Source organism: Vigna unguiculata, chromosome 9 (assembly GCF_037176805.1).
Source record: "Vigna unguiculata cultivar grain cowpea cultivar isolate G323 ecotype 2 chromosome 9, ASM3717680v1, whole genome shotgun sequence".
In the NCBI taxonomy this organism is placed as follows: Eukaryota; Viridiplantae; Streptophyta; class Magnoliopsida; order Fabales; family Fabaceae; genus Vigna; species Vigna unguiculata.
In genome coordinates this window covers 6,668,753-6,687,224 of record NC_140800.1, presented here as the reverse complement: position 1 = coordinate 6,687,224, position 18,472 = coordinate 6,668,753, and the positions used below count along the sequence as shown (strand labels likewise).

Below are 18,472 nucleotides of genomic sequence, written 5' to 3'. Positions count from 1 at the left end.
ATATAGAATTATGACAACACTCCCGCAACAAAAAAAGTACCATATTGCAACTCCTTGATTGCTGCACTGCTACGCTGTTAACCTGATATATCAACACAGGCAGTCCCATATAGCCACATAGCATGTCACAATCATAGACGGCACGCCAACAGCCATCACTACAATACTATGATTACTACCATTGCCATAATTATGTTGCTTACCAAAACTATTTCAACAAGTTTAATCCTTTATGCTAACCCAAATTGAGAAAAACAACCTTAACACCCACAAGCCTACTAATAACATGGTTGGGATAGATATCAGATACAAGTATTATAAGACGCAGTGCTAAACACAGGTTGAAAGTAACAATAATTCAAACCATCCGACTGAAATATGCTCAATTAAGATTTTCAGTGATCGTGACATACACAATTGGTAAAGAGAAAGACTAAAATAGTACACCTCCACGACCAACAACAGCAACAGGGTCTTAAATAGAAGGTTCTTTTTTTGATGTTGATGCAACAAATGCAGAATTAGTAGAGTAACAATAATTCAAATCATGAGACTGGATTATCCTGAATTAAGATTTGAAGTGATAGAGACATACTAAATTGATGAAGAGAAAGACTACACATTATCTCCATGATGAACAACAGCAACTGAGTCTTAAATAGAAGGTCCTACTGATTTATCAAGTGCATGCAACAAATACACAATTAGTAGAGAGAAATTTCACATGAAGCAGCTATTATGCACTAGGGATCTACTCCTTGGAAGACTTGTTGATAAGAGACTTGTGAATGTGAGGAATGACTCCTCCACCAGCAATGGTTCCTTTTATCAGGGTATCCAGCTCTTCATCCCCACGAATGGCCAGCTGTAAATGCCGGGGAGTGATACGTTTCACCTTGAGATCCTTGCTAGCATTCCCTGCAAGCTCCAATACTTCAGCAGTGAGATACTCCAAGATTGCGGCAGAGTAAACAGCAGCTGTAGCCCCAACTCTACCATTCGCGGTTGTCCTCGACTTCAATAGCCGGTGGATACGACCAACTGGAAACTGCAAATTACAACATACAAGAACCTCATGTAAGACAACATACGACTTTGCTACTCCTTAGCCCAATGGATCAATAGTTCCCACAAACTATATGCTACCATATTCTGTGGAATCAGAATACAATGATTTGGTCAAAACATCAAAAAGGTTGGTGAAATTATAGTAAACTCATATCACATTAAAACAGAAATTTTTGGAGACATGACCCCTACATAACATGCTTCAATCTTCTAGCTACCTAGAAGGGACTGATTTCAATTTCTAAATCCAAAGGCTTTAATCTTCTAGCTACACCAACTAGGGACTGATTTCAATTTCAAAATCCAAAGGGTCACCTAAGACAGTTTAGTTCTTTCAATTCCTCAATCACAGACGAGAAACCAAATATAGTCAGGTAAATCTCCCTAAACAGATGAACTTTTGGTTGTAGCATATCAGAACCATGCCAGTAATATTAGAAGCATTTGTAATTTGTAATGGAAAATAAACAAAAGCAAACTAATATGTAAGCAAATTATCTGACTCTAGATAAGTTTGTTTACACAATATCGCGACCTACATCTAAACATCAACAGTAGAAATTTTCAGGTCTAACTGGACTCGAGTTGTCTTATGGGCTGCGATAAACGCGTTTACATTATGTCGATGCAGCTCCAACATATTTAAAATAACAATCCAAGTGTTTACATAGCAAAAGTCAGTCAAAATTTACATAGACTCAACACTGACTTAAAAAATGTCAAAATGACAAGAACAAAAACAAAAATGTCAAACCAACATGTGTTCGTGAACGAGTACGCTGCAATCAAACTTACTAACTCAGTATACTCGCATTAAACCTTCCAGATAATTAAAAGAAAAAAGAAAAATAAAAACTTTCAAAGAAAAAACAGACACCAACATTTGATTTTTTTTCCCTCTCCCGCTGGTCAGAACATCCCACGGAAAAAGCACAGCTAATATCTACGAAACCCGACAACAAATGGCTCACATTGCGTTACCCCAATAACGAGGGTTAAGAAAAGAAAAGAATTTACAGAATGAGTGCGTGGAGATTTTGCAGGGCTAGGAGGGAATCGGAAGAGGTAAAGGAATGAGAAAGGAAGGGAGATCTGAGAACCTGAAGGCCGGCACGAGAAGAACGTGAAATCGGCTTCTTCTTGTCCTTATCTTTGTTGGCGGCAGAGGTTTTGCCGGTGATCAACCCCTTCGCCCCTTTCCCGGACATCTTTTACCGCCAAAACAGTACGAGGTGTTGCGCTGAGAGGAGAGAGAAAGGTAGAGAGAGAAGATGAAGGCAGGTCTCAGACTCTGATGAATGAAGGTAATCTGTAATCGACACAGAGGAAAGGGATTTGAGGTTGTTTCTTGGTCCTTCCTACCACGCTTCTTTATTTATTTATTTTTTCCGCACACGCATCCGCTGACCCTCCAACTTTCTTCTAATTACATCGCCACCCCAGTTTTAAGACTATTTACTTGTTTTCACCGTAAACTGGTGTTTTAAAACTTTACCCGAATTCACCAATCCGACCTTGTTAGAAACCGAATTAAAAGTTAGCCCAACGCATAATTAAATTGGATAAAACTCAGGCAGTCCCTAACAAATGCGTTATAATATTTATATATTGGTAGCAGTTTGGGATGTTATTTTATTAATGGTAAATAGGAATGGTAGTGGATATGGTTAGTAGTTGTATGTTATTCGTTTGATTAAAAAATATGTATGTGTTATATATATCTTATTACACTGGAGTACTTAGTTTGGAAAGTACTAAAGATTAATTTTAAATTTGGAAGTTTTTCATGAAATATTTTTTAAAATTTATTTTGAATTTTTTTAAATAAAACTATCCAAAAAAACTTAAATAAGTTGCATTTCAACAATATAAATCCAAATTATGTTAATCTAAAACATATATCTAAAATTAGTACTTAAAACATAACTAAATAATACTCAAAAACATAAGTGTAATATGATTATAATCTCTTAAGCAATTTTAATAGGCAAATGTAAAAGTGTAAATATAATGATATAAATAAAAATAAATCACACTTCAACATTGATATCTTCGTTTTAATATTTTTACTTTGACAACTTATTCGCGAAACAAAGAACTTACAAAATAATTCACATAGTGATATTATTGGTAAATTTGAAATGAAATATTAAAAAACTAAGTTACTTTTGTCTATTTTGAAGAGTCTAAAAGGAAAATAGCTAATTAATTTTAAATTAAATATATTTTTATTACTTGAATTATAATATGCAAATTTTGATTTTATTTCTTTCTTAAAATTTGATATTATTTTGTCCTCTTGGATATATTGTATTTATTAATTTTTATATTTAATTTATAAAACATAATTATCAACAATATGTATAATTTTATTCAATTAAAATTTATCAGTGTGAGATCTTGCTAAACACATGGGTTCCTTTTAATCTATAAAAAATAAAGACGTTTATATACTAGTTTAGTTTAACCAAATAGATAAAATAATATCAGTATAGTTTCATATAATGAGTAAAAAACGTATTTGAGATTTGAATGATCGATTTTAACTTAGATAAACAAGTTACATTTGTATAATTTTCATTATACATCTCTTATCGAATTTTAAATTTTGACCGTATAAGATTTATCTTAAATCTACTTGTGACCATTAAAAAAGATATGAGAAATTCATACATATATATTTCTATTCGACCGGTCTGACACTCCTATTTTCTATATGTTTTAGTCTTTAAATTATTTTAGTTTTCAACCTCTCTAATGCAAAAGATTATTGATAGTCCAAACCGTTCGGGTTGTACTTGCATAAAGTACTCTAATACTTAAGTTTGTAATTGTCCGAGTACAAGTTATATTGAATATTATAATTATGGAACCCAACTACCCTACTTGGACTTTTTATTTATACTATTCATAATGGGTTTTTACTTAGCATGGCCTAATCAGGACCTAAACATACCTCAATGTTATTATTTAGTAGTTGATTTAGGGTCTATCTTTGCTAAATTACATTTAGAATGTTTAATCATATTGAATCATCGAGCATGTCCTACTGATCGGACATACCTATATGACCAACTAGACCCTCTAATTGGTCTTAACTTGGTCAACTACCTCTTGATGTTTGACCGACATGTTCATATTATACAATATATATATATATATATATATATATATATATTACATCTTTACATTTGATGTAATAGTTTCCTTTACAATTACACACACAAACAAACCTATATTTTTAAAAAATTTACAAAACATCTTTCCCAAGAAAATTAATCAACTAGCTCTTTCAATTTTTTTCTTCATTTAGAATCTTATCTTTTATTCTTATTAATTTTATAGTTTCATACATAAAATATGATTATCATCAATATTTTATGTACTAGTTCTAAACATGTCAAATCTTTCAAAATTTGAATTTGTGGCCCTTGATATTATGAGGAAAAATAACTTATATTGAATATTAATTGTTGTAATACATTTATATGCAATGGGTCTTGGTGATTGATAAGTGTGATAATTACCTATTATTTACACTTCTTAGAACCTCTTAATTGTCTTTTATTAATGTATTTTGTGTTAATCCCATGAAAGAATTTAGGATTTTGTTATTTTATTTCAAAAAATAGGTTTACTTTGATGTTTATGGACTTTTGTAGAAAAGAATGGAAGATTGAAGAAAAATCACTAGTAGCTGCATGGAGTCACTCGCCCAGCTACCTAGACGTGCTCGTCCGGCGACCAAGACTCACTAGCCCAGCGAGGAAGGCTTGTTCGCCCAACGTGAATGTTTACTGGCCCAATGAATATCACTTTTTGCTTAAACATTAAAAGTGTCGAGACTCAAAGAAAAAACACAATTTTGGTTTGGGGAACACGACTGGAACTCAAGACAGAGGCTGAGACACTTCTGGGCTTAAATGATTCATCTTTTTTCATTCATTCTACCATTCCAACTCCATTTGTGCTCTAGATGTATAGGAGTAGCTAAACTCCATTTCATTGGGGTTGGATATAATGTACCTGAACTCATTATAGTTTCATCTATGCAATAGAATTTCTTTCACTGCTTTTGTGTTCTATCTACATTATTTTCGTGCATGATGAAATATCTATGCATTTTTGTGGTATCTAATCAATTGAAAGTGTTTTGGAACCCTAGACATGAATAGAACAACCTAGAGGTTTGGTTCTAGACATAGACCAAAGCTTTTGGTCATTCTAGACATCGTTTTTAATGTGTCTATTGTGTTTAAACATCTAAGGGATTAGTATTTTTACATAAAAGTTCAAAACATGCCCCTAAGGGATTAGGGCTTGAATACCTTTGATGTCAATGCTTAAGTAGATTAGAGATATATAGTGTGAGATGATTGCTTAGAGTTATGGTCATGAATTCCAACCTCAATGAGTCTTTGCCTTGATTATTTTATCACTTTCAAGTTTAGAAATATCTATGTTTTCACTTGTTTCGAATTAATCTATGATTACATTCAATGCTTAAATTAGTTAGTACGCCTAATTAACTAAACAAACACAATTCTCGTGGGAAAACAATACTTGGACTTACCATTTTTATTACTTGCATGACTTGATACACTTACCAAAGTCTTAACAGTGATGTCATTAAAGAAATAAAATAAAAATCTAAACAACTAATTTGCTCCTACAACAAAAATATCGTGAAAATGAATTTCACAAATGTTTTGAATTTATTTCATGTCTTTTTATATAGTTGAACAATAGAATGAGCTTTAGGTGAAAAATCATGAGACTAACCCAACTGGTTTGACGCCATTCCCAAAAGTGAATGTAGCAATATCTCTTATTAATATTTTCATGGTCATAAAGAAACTTTCAGAAAAAAAAAAAATAAAACACAAGCATATTTATAAAATGCTTTCATTGAGAGTTGAACTCAAGACCTCCCGCTTACTAAACAGGTGCTCTAACCAACTGAGCTATGAAAGCAATCCATAACTAGTTATGTCCATTTTCCTAAGAGTGAATGTCGCACTATCTCTTATTAATATAAGAGAAATTTTATCATCAAAAGTGTGAAAAAGAAAAAAAAATGAAAGTAATGACAAATAAGATGACAATATAAGTTATCATTGTACACCAAAGAATCTTAAAGAAAACCGGAAAAACATATTCATTATGCTTTCATTGAGAGTTGAACTCAAGACCTCCCGCTTACTAAAGCGGTGCTCTAACCAACTGAGCTATGAAAGCAATCTTTAACATATTTATCTATCTACATAATAAACACTCTAATCAACTAAGTTATCACCTAATTGGTGATGAGAGTGTTAATATATATATATATATATATATATATATATATATATATATATATATATATATATATATATATATATTTATAAAATGACAGAAGAAGTCTCTACATGATGAATTAAGAAAATCGGTCTTGATAATACTAGTGCATTTACATCTCATGTTTTTCATGAGTATTCCAATAACACATTTCATACTCAAAATGGACTTGTGGAATCATTAATAAAATGTATAAAAAAGGTTGCAAGATCATTACTTATGAGAGCTAATTTTCCAATGGCTACTTGGGGATATGCAATTTTGCATACTACGATATTGATTTGCATCAAACCAATAAGTTATAACAAATACTCTATTATGCAGTTGGCTTTTGGTCAGTAACCTAATATTTCTCATTTAAGAATTTTTGGGTGTGGTGTATTTGTTCCAATTTCCTTACCAAAAGGGACTATAATGGGTTTTCAGAGAAGATTGAGAGTATGTGTTGGATATGATTCTCCGTCAACAATAAAGTATCTTGAACTATTAATATGACTTATTTATAGTTCAATTGGTCGATTGTCATTTTGATAAATAAGTGTTTTCAATATTAGGGGGAGAAAGAAAACAATTGAAAAAAAAATATTGGTTGGAATGAATTAATGATCTCGTCTTGATCCTCGTATAAAAGAATGTGAATTGAAAGTTCAAAGGATAATTTAGTCAATCAATTACCATATGTTTTTATTGATAGAAAAAGGGTAATTAAATCATATATATCGGCTGTTAATGCTCATATATATCGGCTGTTAATGCTCTAAATAGAATTGATATTAATTCATAACATGCTTGAAGCATGGTAGGCCTATTAGTTGCAAAGTCACGCTTGAAGCATGATAGATCTATTGGTTCCAAAGATTAAAACTCTTGAATGAGAAAATGAGCTAAAAAGCAACATGACCTAATCGAAAAGGTGGATAATCCCAAAAGATTTAGTTGACATGATTAATGATTTATTTCTAGAAGAACATATATACCTAAAATTGTTGAAAATGATAACATCTCAATAAATTATGTCATGAATAAGATAATATGGAACTAAAATGAAGTCATCATTGATGAGACTTTTGCATATATATATATATATATATATATATATATATATATATATATATATATATATATATATATATATATATATATATATATATATATATAGCGATTAATGTTATAAGTGACAATGAGGATCAAGAACCAATGATCATTGAAAATTGTCGACAAAGAAATTGTTGACTAAAATGAAAAGAGGCAATGGAAGCATAATTAGATTTGCTTGCTAAATGAAAGGTTTTTAGACTTGTAGTTCGCACACCTAAGGGTGTAAAACCCGTTGGGTACAAATGATTTTTTGCATAAAAACAAAATAAGAATGGGGAAATTGTTAAATACAAAGTATGATTAGTTGCTCAAGGTTTTTTCACAGAAAACCTATTATTGATTTGTGAAGAAACATATTCACTTGTATTAGATGCAATAATGTTTCGATATTTGATTATCCTAGTTGCACAAGAAGGGTTGCATTTACATCTCATGGATGATGTTATAACTTATTTGTAAGATTGTTTTGAGAATGATATTTTTATAAAAATCCCTGAAGGATTTAATATGCCCAACAAGGTAAATTCTAAAGAGGATTATTCAATAAAATTGAACAAGTCTCTATATTGATTAACGCAATCAGGACGTATGTGAGTACTTGTTAAAAGAATAGTATAGTAATGATCCTATTTATCCTTGTATTTATATGAAAATATAGAAAATGAATTTTCCAGAATTTTTGTTTATGTAGATGACATAAACATCATTGGAACTCTCAATGAGCTTACAAAAGGAATTGATTGCTTAAAGAAAGAATTTGAGATGAAGGATTTTGGAAGGACAAAGTTTTGTTTGAGAATATAAATTGATTATTTAAATAAAGGGGTTTTTGTACATCAAGAGACTTATATAATGATGTGCTTAAAATGTTCTAAACGAACAAGTCACATTCATTATGCACTCTAATGGTTGTGAGGTCGTTAGATGTTAATAAAGGCTCTTTTAGACATTAAGAAAATGACGAAGAACTAGAGCTGTCAAAATGGGTCGCCCGGCCCGACCCACTACGGGTTGGCCACTTGGTGGGCCAACCCAACCCGACTCACTTATAAGCGAGCCGAAAAACTTTGAACCCGACCCGGCCCACCACGGGTTGATGGGTTAAACGGGTTGGCTCACTAGCCCACTTAATTAAAATAAAATATAATTTTTTCTTAAGTCATAAATTATAATTCAGATTAAAATTTAAATAAACTTCAATACAATCTAAGTACAATCCAAAATGATGTTAAACTCCAATACAAACCAAAAAAAATAAAAATAAATTACTATCTAAGATCAAAGCATTCTTGTCACTTATCCAATCATAATGTTAGAGTCTTGAATGGATAAATCCACAACATTTTCATCTCTTGAAGCATCTTCTTTATCCCCATCTATTTGGAGTTAAAAATTGGTGGATCGGGTCAAAAATTGACTCGTACTAACATTTGTAAAAAAATTTCAACCCAACCCGGCCCAAACCCATGGTGGGCCAGGTTGGCCCACGGGTTCTGACCCACTTTGACGGCTCTATGAAGAACTTCTTGGTCCAGAAGTATCGTATCTCAGTGTTATAAGAGCACTAATGTATCTTGCTAATTATATTCAACCTGATATTGCATTTATTTTAAAAATTTGTTAAGTAAGACATATTTTTTCACCTGCAAGAAGACTTTGGATTGGAGTAAAACTTATACTTTGTTACCTTAATGGTACTATGAATATGAGCTTATTTTATCCAAATGATTCAAAATCAGTTCTAATGGGTTATGCAGATGTAGATTATTTATCAAATCCTTACAGTGATCGATCATAAACAGGATATTTGTTCACATGCGGTGGCACAACAATTTCATGGCGATTTGTGAAACAAACCATAACAGCTACATCATCAAATCATTTAGAAATTTTAGCATTACACGAGACAAGTTGTGAATGTGTTTGGTTAAGGTCTATAATTCAACATGTGCGACAAACTTCCAATCATGGCCCAATTGCTTTTTAAACCTGATTACTGACTTGTTTACGCTAATTACAAACTAGTTAATTCACCCTACTCCGTTCAGCATAACCGTCCGAACGACGCAACACATGATTTGTATAAATGGACACAAGGGTAAAATCCTAGGGGCAATCCAGTTGCTGGTACTGTGAGGGATCCACTTGGTCATCGAGCACTTGTTGACTGTTACATATAACTTGCATAAACGGATACCAGGGTGGAATTTTGGAGGCAGTCCAACTGCGGGAACTATTAGGGTTCGTTCAGTCACCGAGTGATTGTTGATCGCATCACTTCAAACCTTCTTTGAAGTAATCTCACTCTCGCAGCGGTCGACCGACCGATTAGACGGTCGATCGACCCATACAATACGATTTGCATTAACTCGTATCCCATTGAATTGTATCATTTGAGTTACATTTTATATTTATAAATAAGAATCTTCCTATTAGTAATATGATACATAGAAAAGTTATTCTCCATTTTGTCTTGTGTCTTTTTTCTTCTCTCTATTATTACCTTATTTTATAACATATAAAAGATTTTTGGTATTTAAAATAAAATAAAACCAAAAGTAACGAATGTACAAGTTCAAATAAAATTTTATGAAGAAAATTATAAGAGAGAATTTGTGGAAATTAGCTTATTCCTAAATTAGTTTCAGTTTAGACATGAACTAGTTTTCGTTTATGTATATACTAATTTTAGTTTATAGAAAAATTCATTTTATTTTTTCTTCATATTTCCGTCTCCTAAAAGAGTTGTGAATAAATTTGTCTCCTCTGAAGGACCAATTTATAATCAATGAGTCAAAAAATCATACAACGAATTTCTTTAACGTTTTGTCCAAAGGACCAATACTTATATCACGCTCTCCTACTTCTTAAACATTATGTTTATTTTATAGAATACTTATGGTTATCATTGAATACTTGTCGTGTATATTCTACTAATATTAACTTTTTCTTTAATGTATTTCCATATAAACACTTTGAAAGTGAGTCTAAAGATGTGTCTTTAAGAATATTCCAAGGTAAGGAAGCTATTTGTATTTTCAGACAATGCATTTAGTGAAGAATTCTAATCCATGTGTTCCACACAGTTTGAAGAAACAAGATAAATCCATGATTTTGCTTTGAATATATACTGGTTCTTGATATTATAAAATATATTAAAAACTTTTTTAACACTTCTCTCTAACAAAATCAAGGGTCCCCTGTGGCAACTGGTTAGAAGATTACAAGGCTAGCTTCCCCTGGTTATTGGCACCATACCTTTGCAAAGGTGATTATGGTATGAAGTGAAAAAACACCAAGTAGCTCATGACCATTGTAAAGAAGCGAATAGATATTAATGCCTAAAGAATATATGAATTTTCTTTTTCCATTTCAACATGGGAAAGAATTGTAAATGTATCAAACAAATACAGAACAGGATTTTAATTACATTGCACTACCACAGTCCAAACCTCTTGCTTCAACCCTTGACTAAAATAGATTTAATATCAAACAAAATCTATGCTCCAAGCAAGACCTAACCTTCATCCCCTTCCACCACTTCAACAGCTACCACCTAATGTTGACCCAAAAATACTCAAAACTGCACTTGTCTAGAAGGATGAAATTCTTGGAACTTCAACTGGGAAATCGTGGATCTCATCCATCCAAGGGTTCTTCTCTTTGGCAGGGTTGATGGTCCTGAGAGCCTTCCACACTGCACTGTTGCACTTGAATCCAGACCCGAATGCTATCTGCCATGTTCTATCACCCTTCCTCATCCTCCCTTTGGCTTCTGTGTAAGCCAATTCATACCAAAGAGAACTGCTGGAGGTGTTTCCAAAACGGTAAAGTGTCATCCTTGATGGCTCCATGTGCCAAGTGGAAAGCTGCAAGTTCTTCTCAAGTTCATCTAACACAGCTCTGCCTCCGGCATGGATGCAAAAGTGCTCAAAAGCCAGCTTGAAGTCTGGAATATAAGGCTTGATCTTCATCTTGAAAACCTTCTTCCCAACCAATGTGGCAAAGAATAGGAGTTGTTCGGACATTGGAAGGACAAGAGGCCCCAATGTGGTGATGTTTGTTTTCAAAGCATCACCAGCAACTGCCATCAAATCTTTTGACAAAGTGACACCAACCTTGCCATTGGCATCTTCCTCTTGGATAACACAGCCGAAGCACTTGTCATCAGAAGCCTTGTTAGTGCGAACTGTGTCAACCAGCCGGTATTTCGATCTTCTTTTATCAGAGCTTTTGTTGGAAAGCAGAATGGCAGCACCTCCCATACGGAACAAACAATTGGAAACAAGCTTGGATCGGTCATTCCCAGGGTACCAATTCAAGGTGATGTTTTCTGTGCTAACTACCAATGCATAGGAATTGGGGTGGACTTGGAGAAGGTCCTTAGCAAGATCAATTGAAATGAGACCTGCACTGCATCCCATTCCTCCAAGGTTGAGGCTTTTTATGTTCCCTCTAAGCTTATAATGATTGATGATCATTGCAGAAAGTGAGGGCGTGGGGCAGAAGAGGCTGCAATTCACAATCAGAATTCCAATGTCCTTAGGCTTCACAAAAGTCTTAGCAAAAAGCTCATCAATTGCACCAAACATGACAAGCTCAGCCTCTTTTCTTGCCTCTTGCATTGAAGGGTTGGGAGGATCATTGAGAACAGCTTCTGGAAAGTAAGTGCTTTCCCCAAGACCAGCCCTCTCGAGAATCTTCCGCTGGAATTCAAGATTTTCCTCTGTGAAAAAACCACTCCTCCTGGACTGGTCCATGAATATCTTCTTTGAGCATTTGCGAGCTTCTTCAGGCTTGTAACATGAGAAATTGACAAGGTACACGGGTCTTGGACGAGTCATAATGTATAGTGTGGACAAAAACACAATCATGGTGGAGCAAAGAATGACGGATATCAAATTGTATTGTAGATTCTCCCAAATGTCATGGAGATCTTTGAGGGAAAAGGTTGAGAGCTGTGCAGCAATGATCACCACCAGAGGGGAAAGACAGAGGTACATGCCATGAGTGATGAGGTAATGGTAACCAAGTTTCACGTACTTCAATTTCACGGACTTCTTGAAATCTGGAAGGTTCCGCGATGACGGTGGCATCAATGGTGTGTCTGGTTTTGTCTCTGCCATTTTTCCTGTTCTAAATTTCATTTGAACACATTCAGTAATATTAGATAACTTGATACAGTCAAACTCAGCATTTATGCATTAGACTAAACTTTGCTTGAAACAAAAGGGTCAATCAAAAGAAGGTTCTTTTTTCTCAAATCTATGAAAAAATGAGATTGATATGACCATTTATACACAGAGATGTCTGCAAGGTTTGGACAACTCAAAAACAAAATCTTGGATTCAAATTAAACGAAAATCCCACTAAAAATAACAGATTTTCGGACAAGAAATTTGTCATCACTAACAAAATTACAGAGGTGAAACAATTTCACAACTTCTAATCACAAGACACAATAAAGTCCCAGGTAACAATTTCGTTGCTCTCACTGAAGTCAACGAAATCGAAACGACAGAACCAAAGCTCAAGTTTTCAAACATCCCTTTTCTACAGCAAACCATTACGTAAACCCAGATCCGAATTTATACGAAACGGGGAAATACATATACGTATCCGATGGTATACATAAACACTATCATACATTCACATCAACAAATCGAGCTAGAAAAAAAAAACAAACAAACAAAAAAAATCAATAGTGCAACAAAACCCAGTTCCCAAATAAAAAATTAGTACCTTGAAAGGCCAAAGACACCAGAGAACGCAGCAGCGTCGCCCGTGAAATGGAGAGAAGCGGATTAGAGAGAGAGAAAAAACTTAATAGATTTGAATCAGCGGTTGAAAACGAGGTAAAGTTAAAATTGTTAGAGAGAGAGAGAGTGGGTGGCGAAATGCAAGGAGAGTTAGTAACGAAGTTGCGCCTATATTACATTCCAAGATTATCTGATACTAAGGTGAATCTATATATAGAGGGAGGCACCAGAAAGAAGGGTGGGAGGGGAGTAAGTTCGAAAGAACCAAGGTTGAGCCCAAAAACAAAAACTGCATGTCGGGTTTTGGAACGCGTCGCCAATGAATTCACGTTGTTGTTTTTCAAGGGCGGCGCAGTCCGACTTTGACCGTTCGCATCAGAGACGGTCGCTGGCGTTAAATCCAACCGTTGTTATCATACTATTATTTCTTCTGTCTCCAACCCTACTTTACTTCCTATTCTAGACCTCTTTTATTATATACTTTATTTTCATTAATTAATACTTTTAAGCTTGTCTGTCATATATAACTTTTTGTTAATTTTCCTTTTTTTTTTTATGTTGTGAGTGTCGAATGTATTTTATATTTTTAAGACTAGTATTTTTGTCCTTTTTTAGTACTTTTCTTGTAAGGTAGTAAAAGGATTCGTAAAAAGACATGTAATACTTTATATATTTTTCTTGTGTTTCTAGAAAATATTAAATAACTAATAAAAAGTAGTTCAAATGGAAACCTTTTTTTTTTCTTTTCTTTTTTTTAAATAAAGCTAAACATAGTTTCTTTCTTCAAAATTCATTTTATTCAACACACTTTTTAGTCTTTCCAGTAAGTAAAGAAAAGTGATAGGATCAAAATCTTAAAGACCTTAGAAGGAGCAATTAATAACCTTATAAATTATTTAATTATAAAAAAGTTTTATATGAAAAAGATAGTTGTTTCAAAAATATTCATTGACTTTTATAAGTGTTTCTAATAATATAAAAACATATTCACTACTTTTGTTTGTCCATGAGTTAATGGATAACATGTTTGAAAAAAAAAAAAAAAAGCTTAGTTTCTAGTTTTTGTCGTAATATTTAACAAATATGAGTTGATACAAATAATACATCTTGAAAAGTTTTAGATCATTTAAGATAAGCAATGACAAGGGTGATAGTAGGGATGGCAATGGAGCGGGGCGGGTACGGGTATCATGATCCCATCCCCATCCCCATAATAAAAATTCATCCCCATCCCCATCCTCAAACCCAACGGGTATACAACTTTTGACCTATCCCCATCCCCACCGGGTAACGGGTATTTTCTTATACCCATACCCATACCCATTTTTTTATTGTTCCATATATCAATTAAATATTTTTTATAAAAAAAATTTAAAAATCACACCAACGGAATCATGATACTATCAAAATATTCAATATTAAAATAACATACTCTTTTTGATTTTCATGATGTCAAATATTAAGAAAAATATTATAATAGTATAAATCTCAAATTAAAGTATCAAATAACAACTAAATAAAATTCAAATAATTATATAAAAGCTAAAAAATTACACATTACTAAAATTTTATAATAACCAAAATATTTATTAATTTTACAAATGATCAGTGGTTTCATTTGCATTCGATCCACCTACACATAGAAAAAAAATGAAAAATTAGATATGATATAATAATTGAAATTGAAAATTTTAATTACTAGAATATAATGTACCTTCTTCATCAGATTCATTTTCACTCATGAGAACATCTTTTCCTTTTAATTTTTTAACACCTACAAACACCAAATGTAGAATATTAGATGAGAATTCACAAAAAATACTAACAAAAAATATTAATAAATTTGAGTAACTTACCTAGATGGTTTGAGTTCCATATCCAACTTCTTGTACACATCAAAGCCTCTATAGTAATATGATGAAGTCGACTACGGTGAGAAGTTAATATCTGACCACCAGTACTAAAAGCAGATTCAGAAGCTACAGTTGTTATTGGAATAGCTAAAACATCCCTTGCAATTGCTTGAAGGGTTGGAAACTTTAACCCATTTGTTTTCCACCATGATAGGATATCAAATTCTTGTGTAACCGGCAAATTATCTTCTTCCAAGTAATAATCCAACTCTGTTTTCATAACTGTAGTTCTAGATTTTTTCTTTTTTGCCATAAACTCTAAAAATTCATTCGCATCATTATCAACATCCTTTCCCAACTCCAATGATGTAGCTCTATAAGAAGAAGTTTCATTCTTTTTTGATTGATATTCCAAAACCAAATCATAGCACATTTGACGAATCCTACTAAGTTTCAGATCAAAATCATTACCATACAATTTATAAAAATAATATTCTAACATGTCCATCTTGTACCTTGGATCTAAAACTGAAGCAATTGCCAATATATCATGAATAACACTCCAGTAACTTTCAAATTTCTTTAACATTTGTATTGCCATATTTTGAATGGTTATCTCAGGAGATTTAACCCAATCATTTATTGCAATCTTGATCTCACAAATCTTTGGGAAAAAGATGTTGGCAGTTGGGTATTTGGAGCCAGAAATGATTTCTGTGATGTCATTAAATAATTTTAGCCTTCGACAAACATCCTTTGCAAATTCCCACTGCATATCAGTTGGCAAAGAAAGTGTATTGAGCTTCACGTTGCTTTAACCTAAAAAACACATCCTTATAACATATGGCAATATCAAGCATCTTGTAAGTAGAATTCCATCTAGTTGGGCAATCCAAACTTAACTTTTTAGTGAAAGAAATTCGCAATTGTCTAGCTGTTTCCTCAAATTTTTCCATTCTTTTAGGAGTTGCTGTCCAATATGCTACACTTTCTCGAATTTTTTCCACCCCTTCTTTTAGGACGGCTAACCCTTCTTTCACAATCAAATTAAGGATATGTGCTGAACAACGCATATGAAGCAAAGACCCTTTCTTAATGAGTGTGTCCAACTTCAACTTATCCTTAATTTTTTCAATCATGCTATCATTTGTGCTGCAGTTGTCTAAAGTGATAGTAGACAATTTTGTATCAATATTCCAATCGAATAAACAATCAACTAATACATTGCAAAGTCGATCAGCTGTGTGAGGTGCGGGAACATAAATGAACCTATAAATTAAGCAATATTTTGTAAGACATATAATCTTTCTAGAGGTGCATAAAAAAAATTACTGGAAAATTTATAAATTAAAAAAGGTGTACCTCAAAATTATATTTTGCAATGTCCAATTGTCATCAATATAGTGAGCTGTGATAGACATATACCCTTTCTTTTGATTGCTTGCAGTCCACATATCCGATGTAATTGCTATTCTTCCTTTATTTGTATCTATCAACTTCATAACAACTTGTTTTTCATGTTCATAGATGCCAAGTATCTCTTTCTTTATCGTATTTCGTGAAGGAAGTTAAAATAATGGTTGAATTGTTGTCACGAATCTAATAAAACCAATATGGTCCACTATTGACAATGGATATTCATGCAATATAATCATTGTTGCAAGTTCCCTCTTGGCATTTTCTTCATTATAAGCTCCACAAGCCAATTCCTTTTTGCCACTTGAAATCTTAGAAAAAAGTGTTTTTTGTCCCCCTTTTCCTTTTGCTAAAGCCTTCTTTTGAATACATATGTTTGTATGATGGTGCAAGTGCTTTGTTCCATTCTTTGTTTCTCCACCAAGCAGTTTCTTGCAATAGTTACATTTAGCTTTGTATTTTCCATCAACTTTTATCTTTTCAAAGTGTTCCCACACAACACTTTTCAATTTCCCTTTCTCAGGCTCTACTTGTGTTGTTGAATGTATTTCATCATGAACTTCTGAAGGTGTTTGCGTAGATGGATTCAATGGAGATTGACTGTCATTATTGGAACTTTGAAAGGGAGTTGGTTGTTGTGAACACTGTGGTGGACTTGGTACCTGCAAATCTTGATCTCCTGTGCTCATTTTCTCTAGAAACTAACATACGTAACAAAAAAAAATCAAACAAAGTAAAAAGGTTAATTTCTTTTTTAACAAAATATAAAAGGAAAACCAATAATCAAGTTTAAAAATATTTCAAATATTTTTTATACTATTAAAAATTTATATTATACCACTTAAACGAAATAGCACAAATAACAAAATTAAATTAATAATAATTCAAATTTAAACATAGATTCTTCATCTTTTGATCTTGAATTAAATTAAGGATTTATGCAATTGAGCACTTAAAATTGAGAATTAAACATTATCATGAAACAAAAAATAAATAATAAATAAAATTATCATAAAGGAGTAAAGATAATTAAATGTGTGACCCAAATTTGAGAATATCCATTTGAACATAAAGAACAAGCCAAAGTGTATAACCAAAGTAACAAAAAGAAGAGCTACAAAATAATAGTCAAACATTTTCATGAAAATAAATAAATAAATAAAGATAATCAAATGTGTAACCTAAAAATTATTTCATAGAATGAAATTGAGGAACACCTATTTGAACATAACCATGTACAGAGAGTAAAAATTATGTAATAAGAAGAAGAAAAATTACCTTCAAAATTAAATCTTGAAAAACAAACCAGACAATTGAGAGAGTAAACAAAGTGTATAACAAAAAACAAAGAGAATGAGAAATATGTTATATATATATATATATATATATATATATATATATATATATATATATATTATATTATATTACTATGTATATATATATTATATGTGTGGATATCTTATGTTTATATATATATATATATATATATAATTATTTATATATATTATATTATATTATATATTATATTATTATTACTATGTATATATATTATATGTGTGGATATCTTATGTTTATATATATATATATATATATATATATATATATATATTTTTTATAGATATATATTTATTTTAAGTATATATTATATTATATTATATAATAATATAAATATAATAATATATATTATATTATGTATATATATTATATGTATGTGCGTAGATATTTTATGCTTTTATATATATATATATATATATATATATATATATATATATATATATATATATATATATTTCTTTTAAATTTTTATAAATTTGTAATGTTATAAATTTGTTTATAAAAGATCTCACTAGTTAAATGATTAATTTGTTTTATACGTATATATTATATATATTATATTATATTATTATGTATATATATTATATGTATATTATATTATAT

General features: G+C 31.8%; 1 protein-coding gene, 2 non-coding genes and 1 pseudogene across 5 annotated transcripts; all 4 read right to left on the bottom strand.

Annotated features, from left to right (window-relative positions):
* Nucleotides 1-536: 536 nt before the first annotated feature.
* Nucleotides 537-2,416, bottom strand: HTA9 (histone H2A protein 9). The gene is made up of 2 exons (XM_028048961.2): nt 2,169-2,416; nt 537-1,048 (listed from the first exon to the last, which is right to left on the bottom strand). Exons 1-2 carry the CDS (start codon nt 2,274-2,276, stop codon nt 752-754), a joined length of 405 nt encoding a protein of 134 aa, XP_027904762.1. The 5' UTR covers nt 2,277-2,416; the 3' UTR covers nt 537-751.
* A 3,552-nt stretch (nt 2,417-5,968) lies between these two features.
* TRNAT-AGU (transfer RNA threonine (anticodon AGU)) lies at nt 5,969-6,042 on the bottom strand. The gene has a single exon. It is a non-coding gene; the product is annotated as a tRNA-Thr (tRNA).
* A 190-nt stretch (nt 6,043-6,232) lies between these two features.
* On the bottom strand, nt 6,233-6,306 carry TRNAT-AGU (transfer RNA threonine (anticodon AGU)). Its single transcript has one exon. It is a non-coding gene; the product is annotated as a tRNA-Thr (tRNA).
* A 4,549-nt stretch (nt 6,307-10,855) lies between these two features.
* On the bottom strand, nt 10,856-13,695 carry LOC114163245 (3-ketoacyl-CoA synthase 11 pseudogene; annotated as a pseudogene). Of its 2 annotated transcripts, none has more exons than XR_014984623.1 (2): nt 13,249-13,695; nt 10,856-12,637 (listed from the first exon to the last, which is right to left on the bottom strand). The product of XR_014984623.1 is annotated as a 3-ketoacyl-CoA synthase 11 pseudogene, transcript variant X2 (transcript). The 2 variants fall into 2 exon arrangements; XR_014984622.1 differs by having other exon boundaries at nt 10,856-12,642; nt 13,249-13,694.
* Between the last annotated feature and the right edge of the window lie 4,777 nt (nt 13,696-18,472).

What these genes read in the sequence shown, in the direction of transcription:
- HTA9 (XM_028048961.2), bottom strand. Translation starts at nt 2,276, where the DNA reads ATGTCCGGGAAAGGGGCGAAGGGGTTGATCACCGGCAAAACCTCTGCC. An exon ending in CTTCTCGTGCCGGCCTTCAG is followed by an intron (nt 1,049 to 2,168) that starts GTTCTCAGATCT and finishes TGTAATTTGCAG; the next exon opens with TTTCCAGTTGGTCGTATCCA.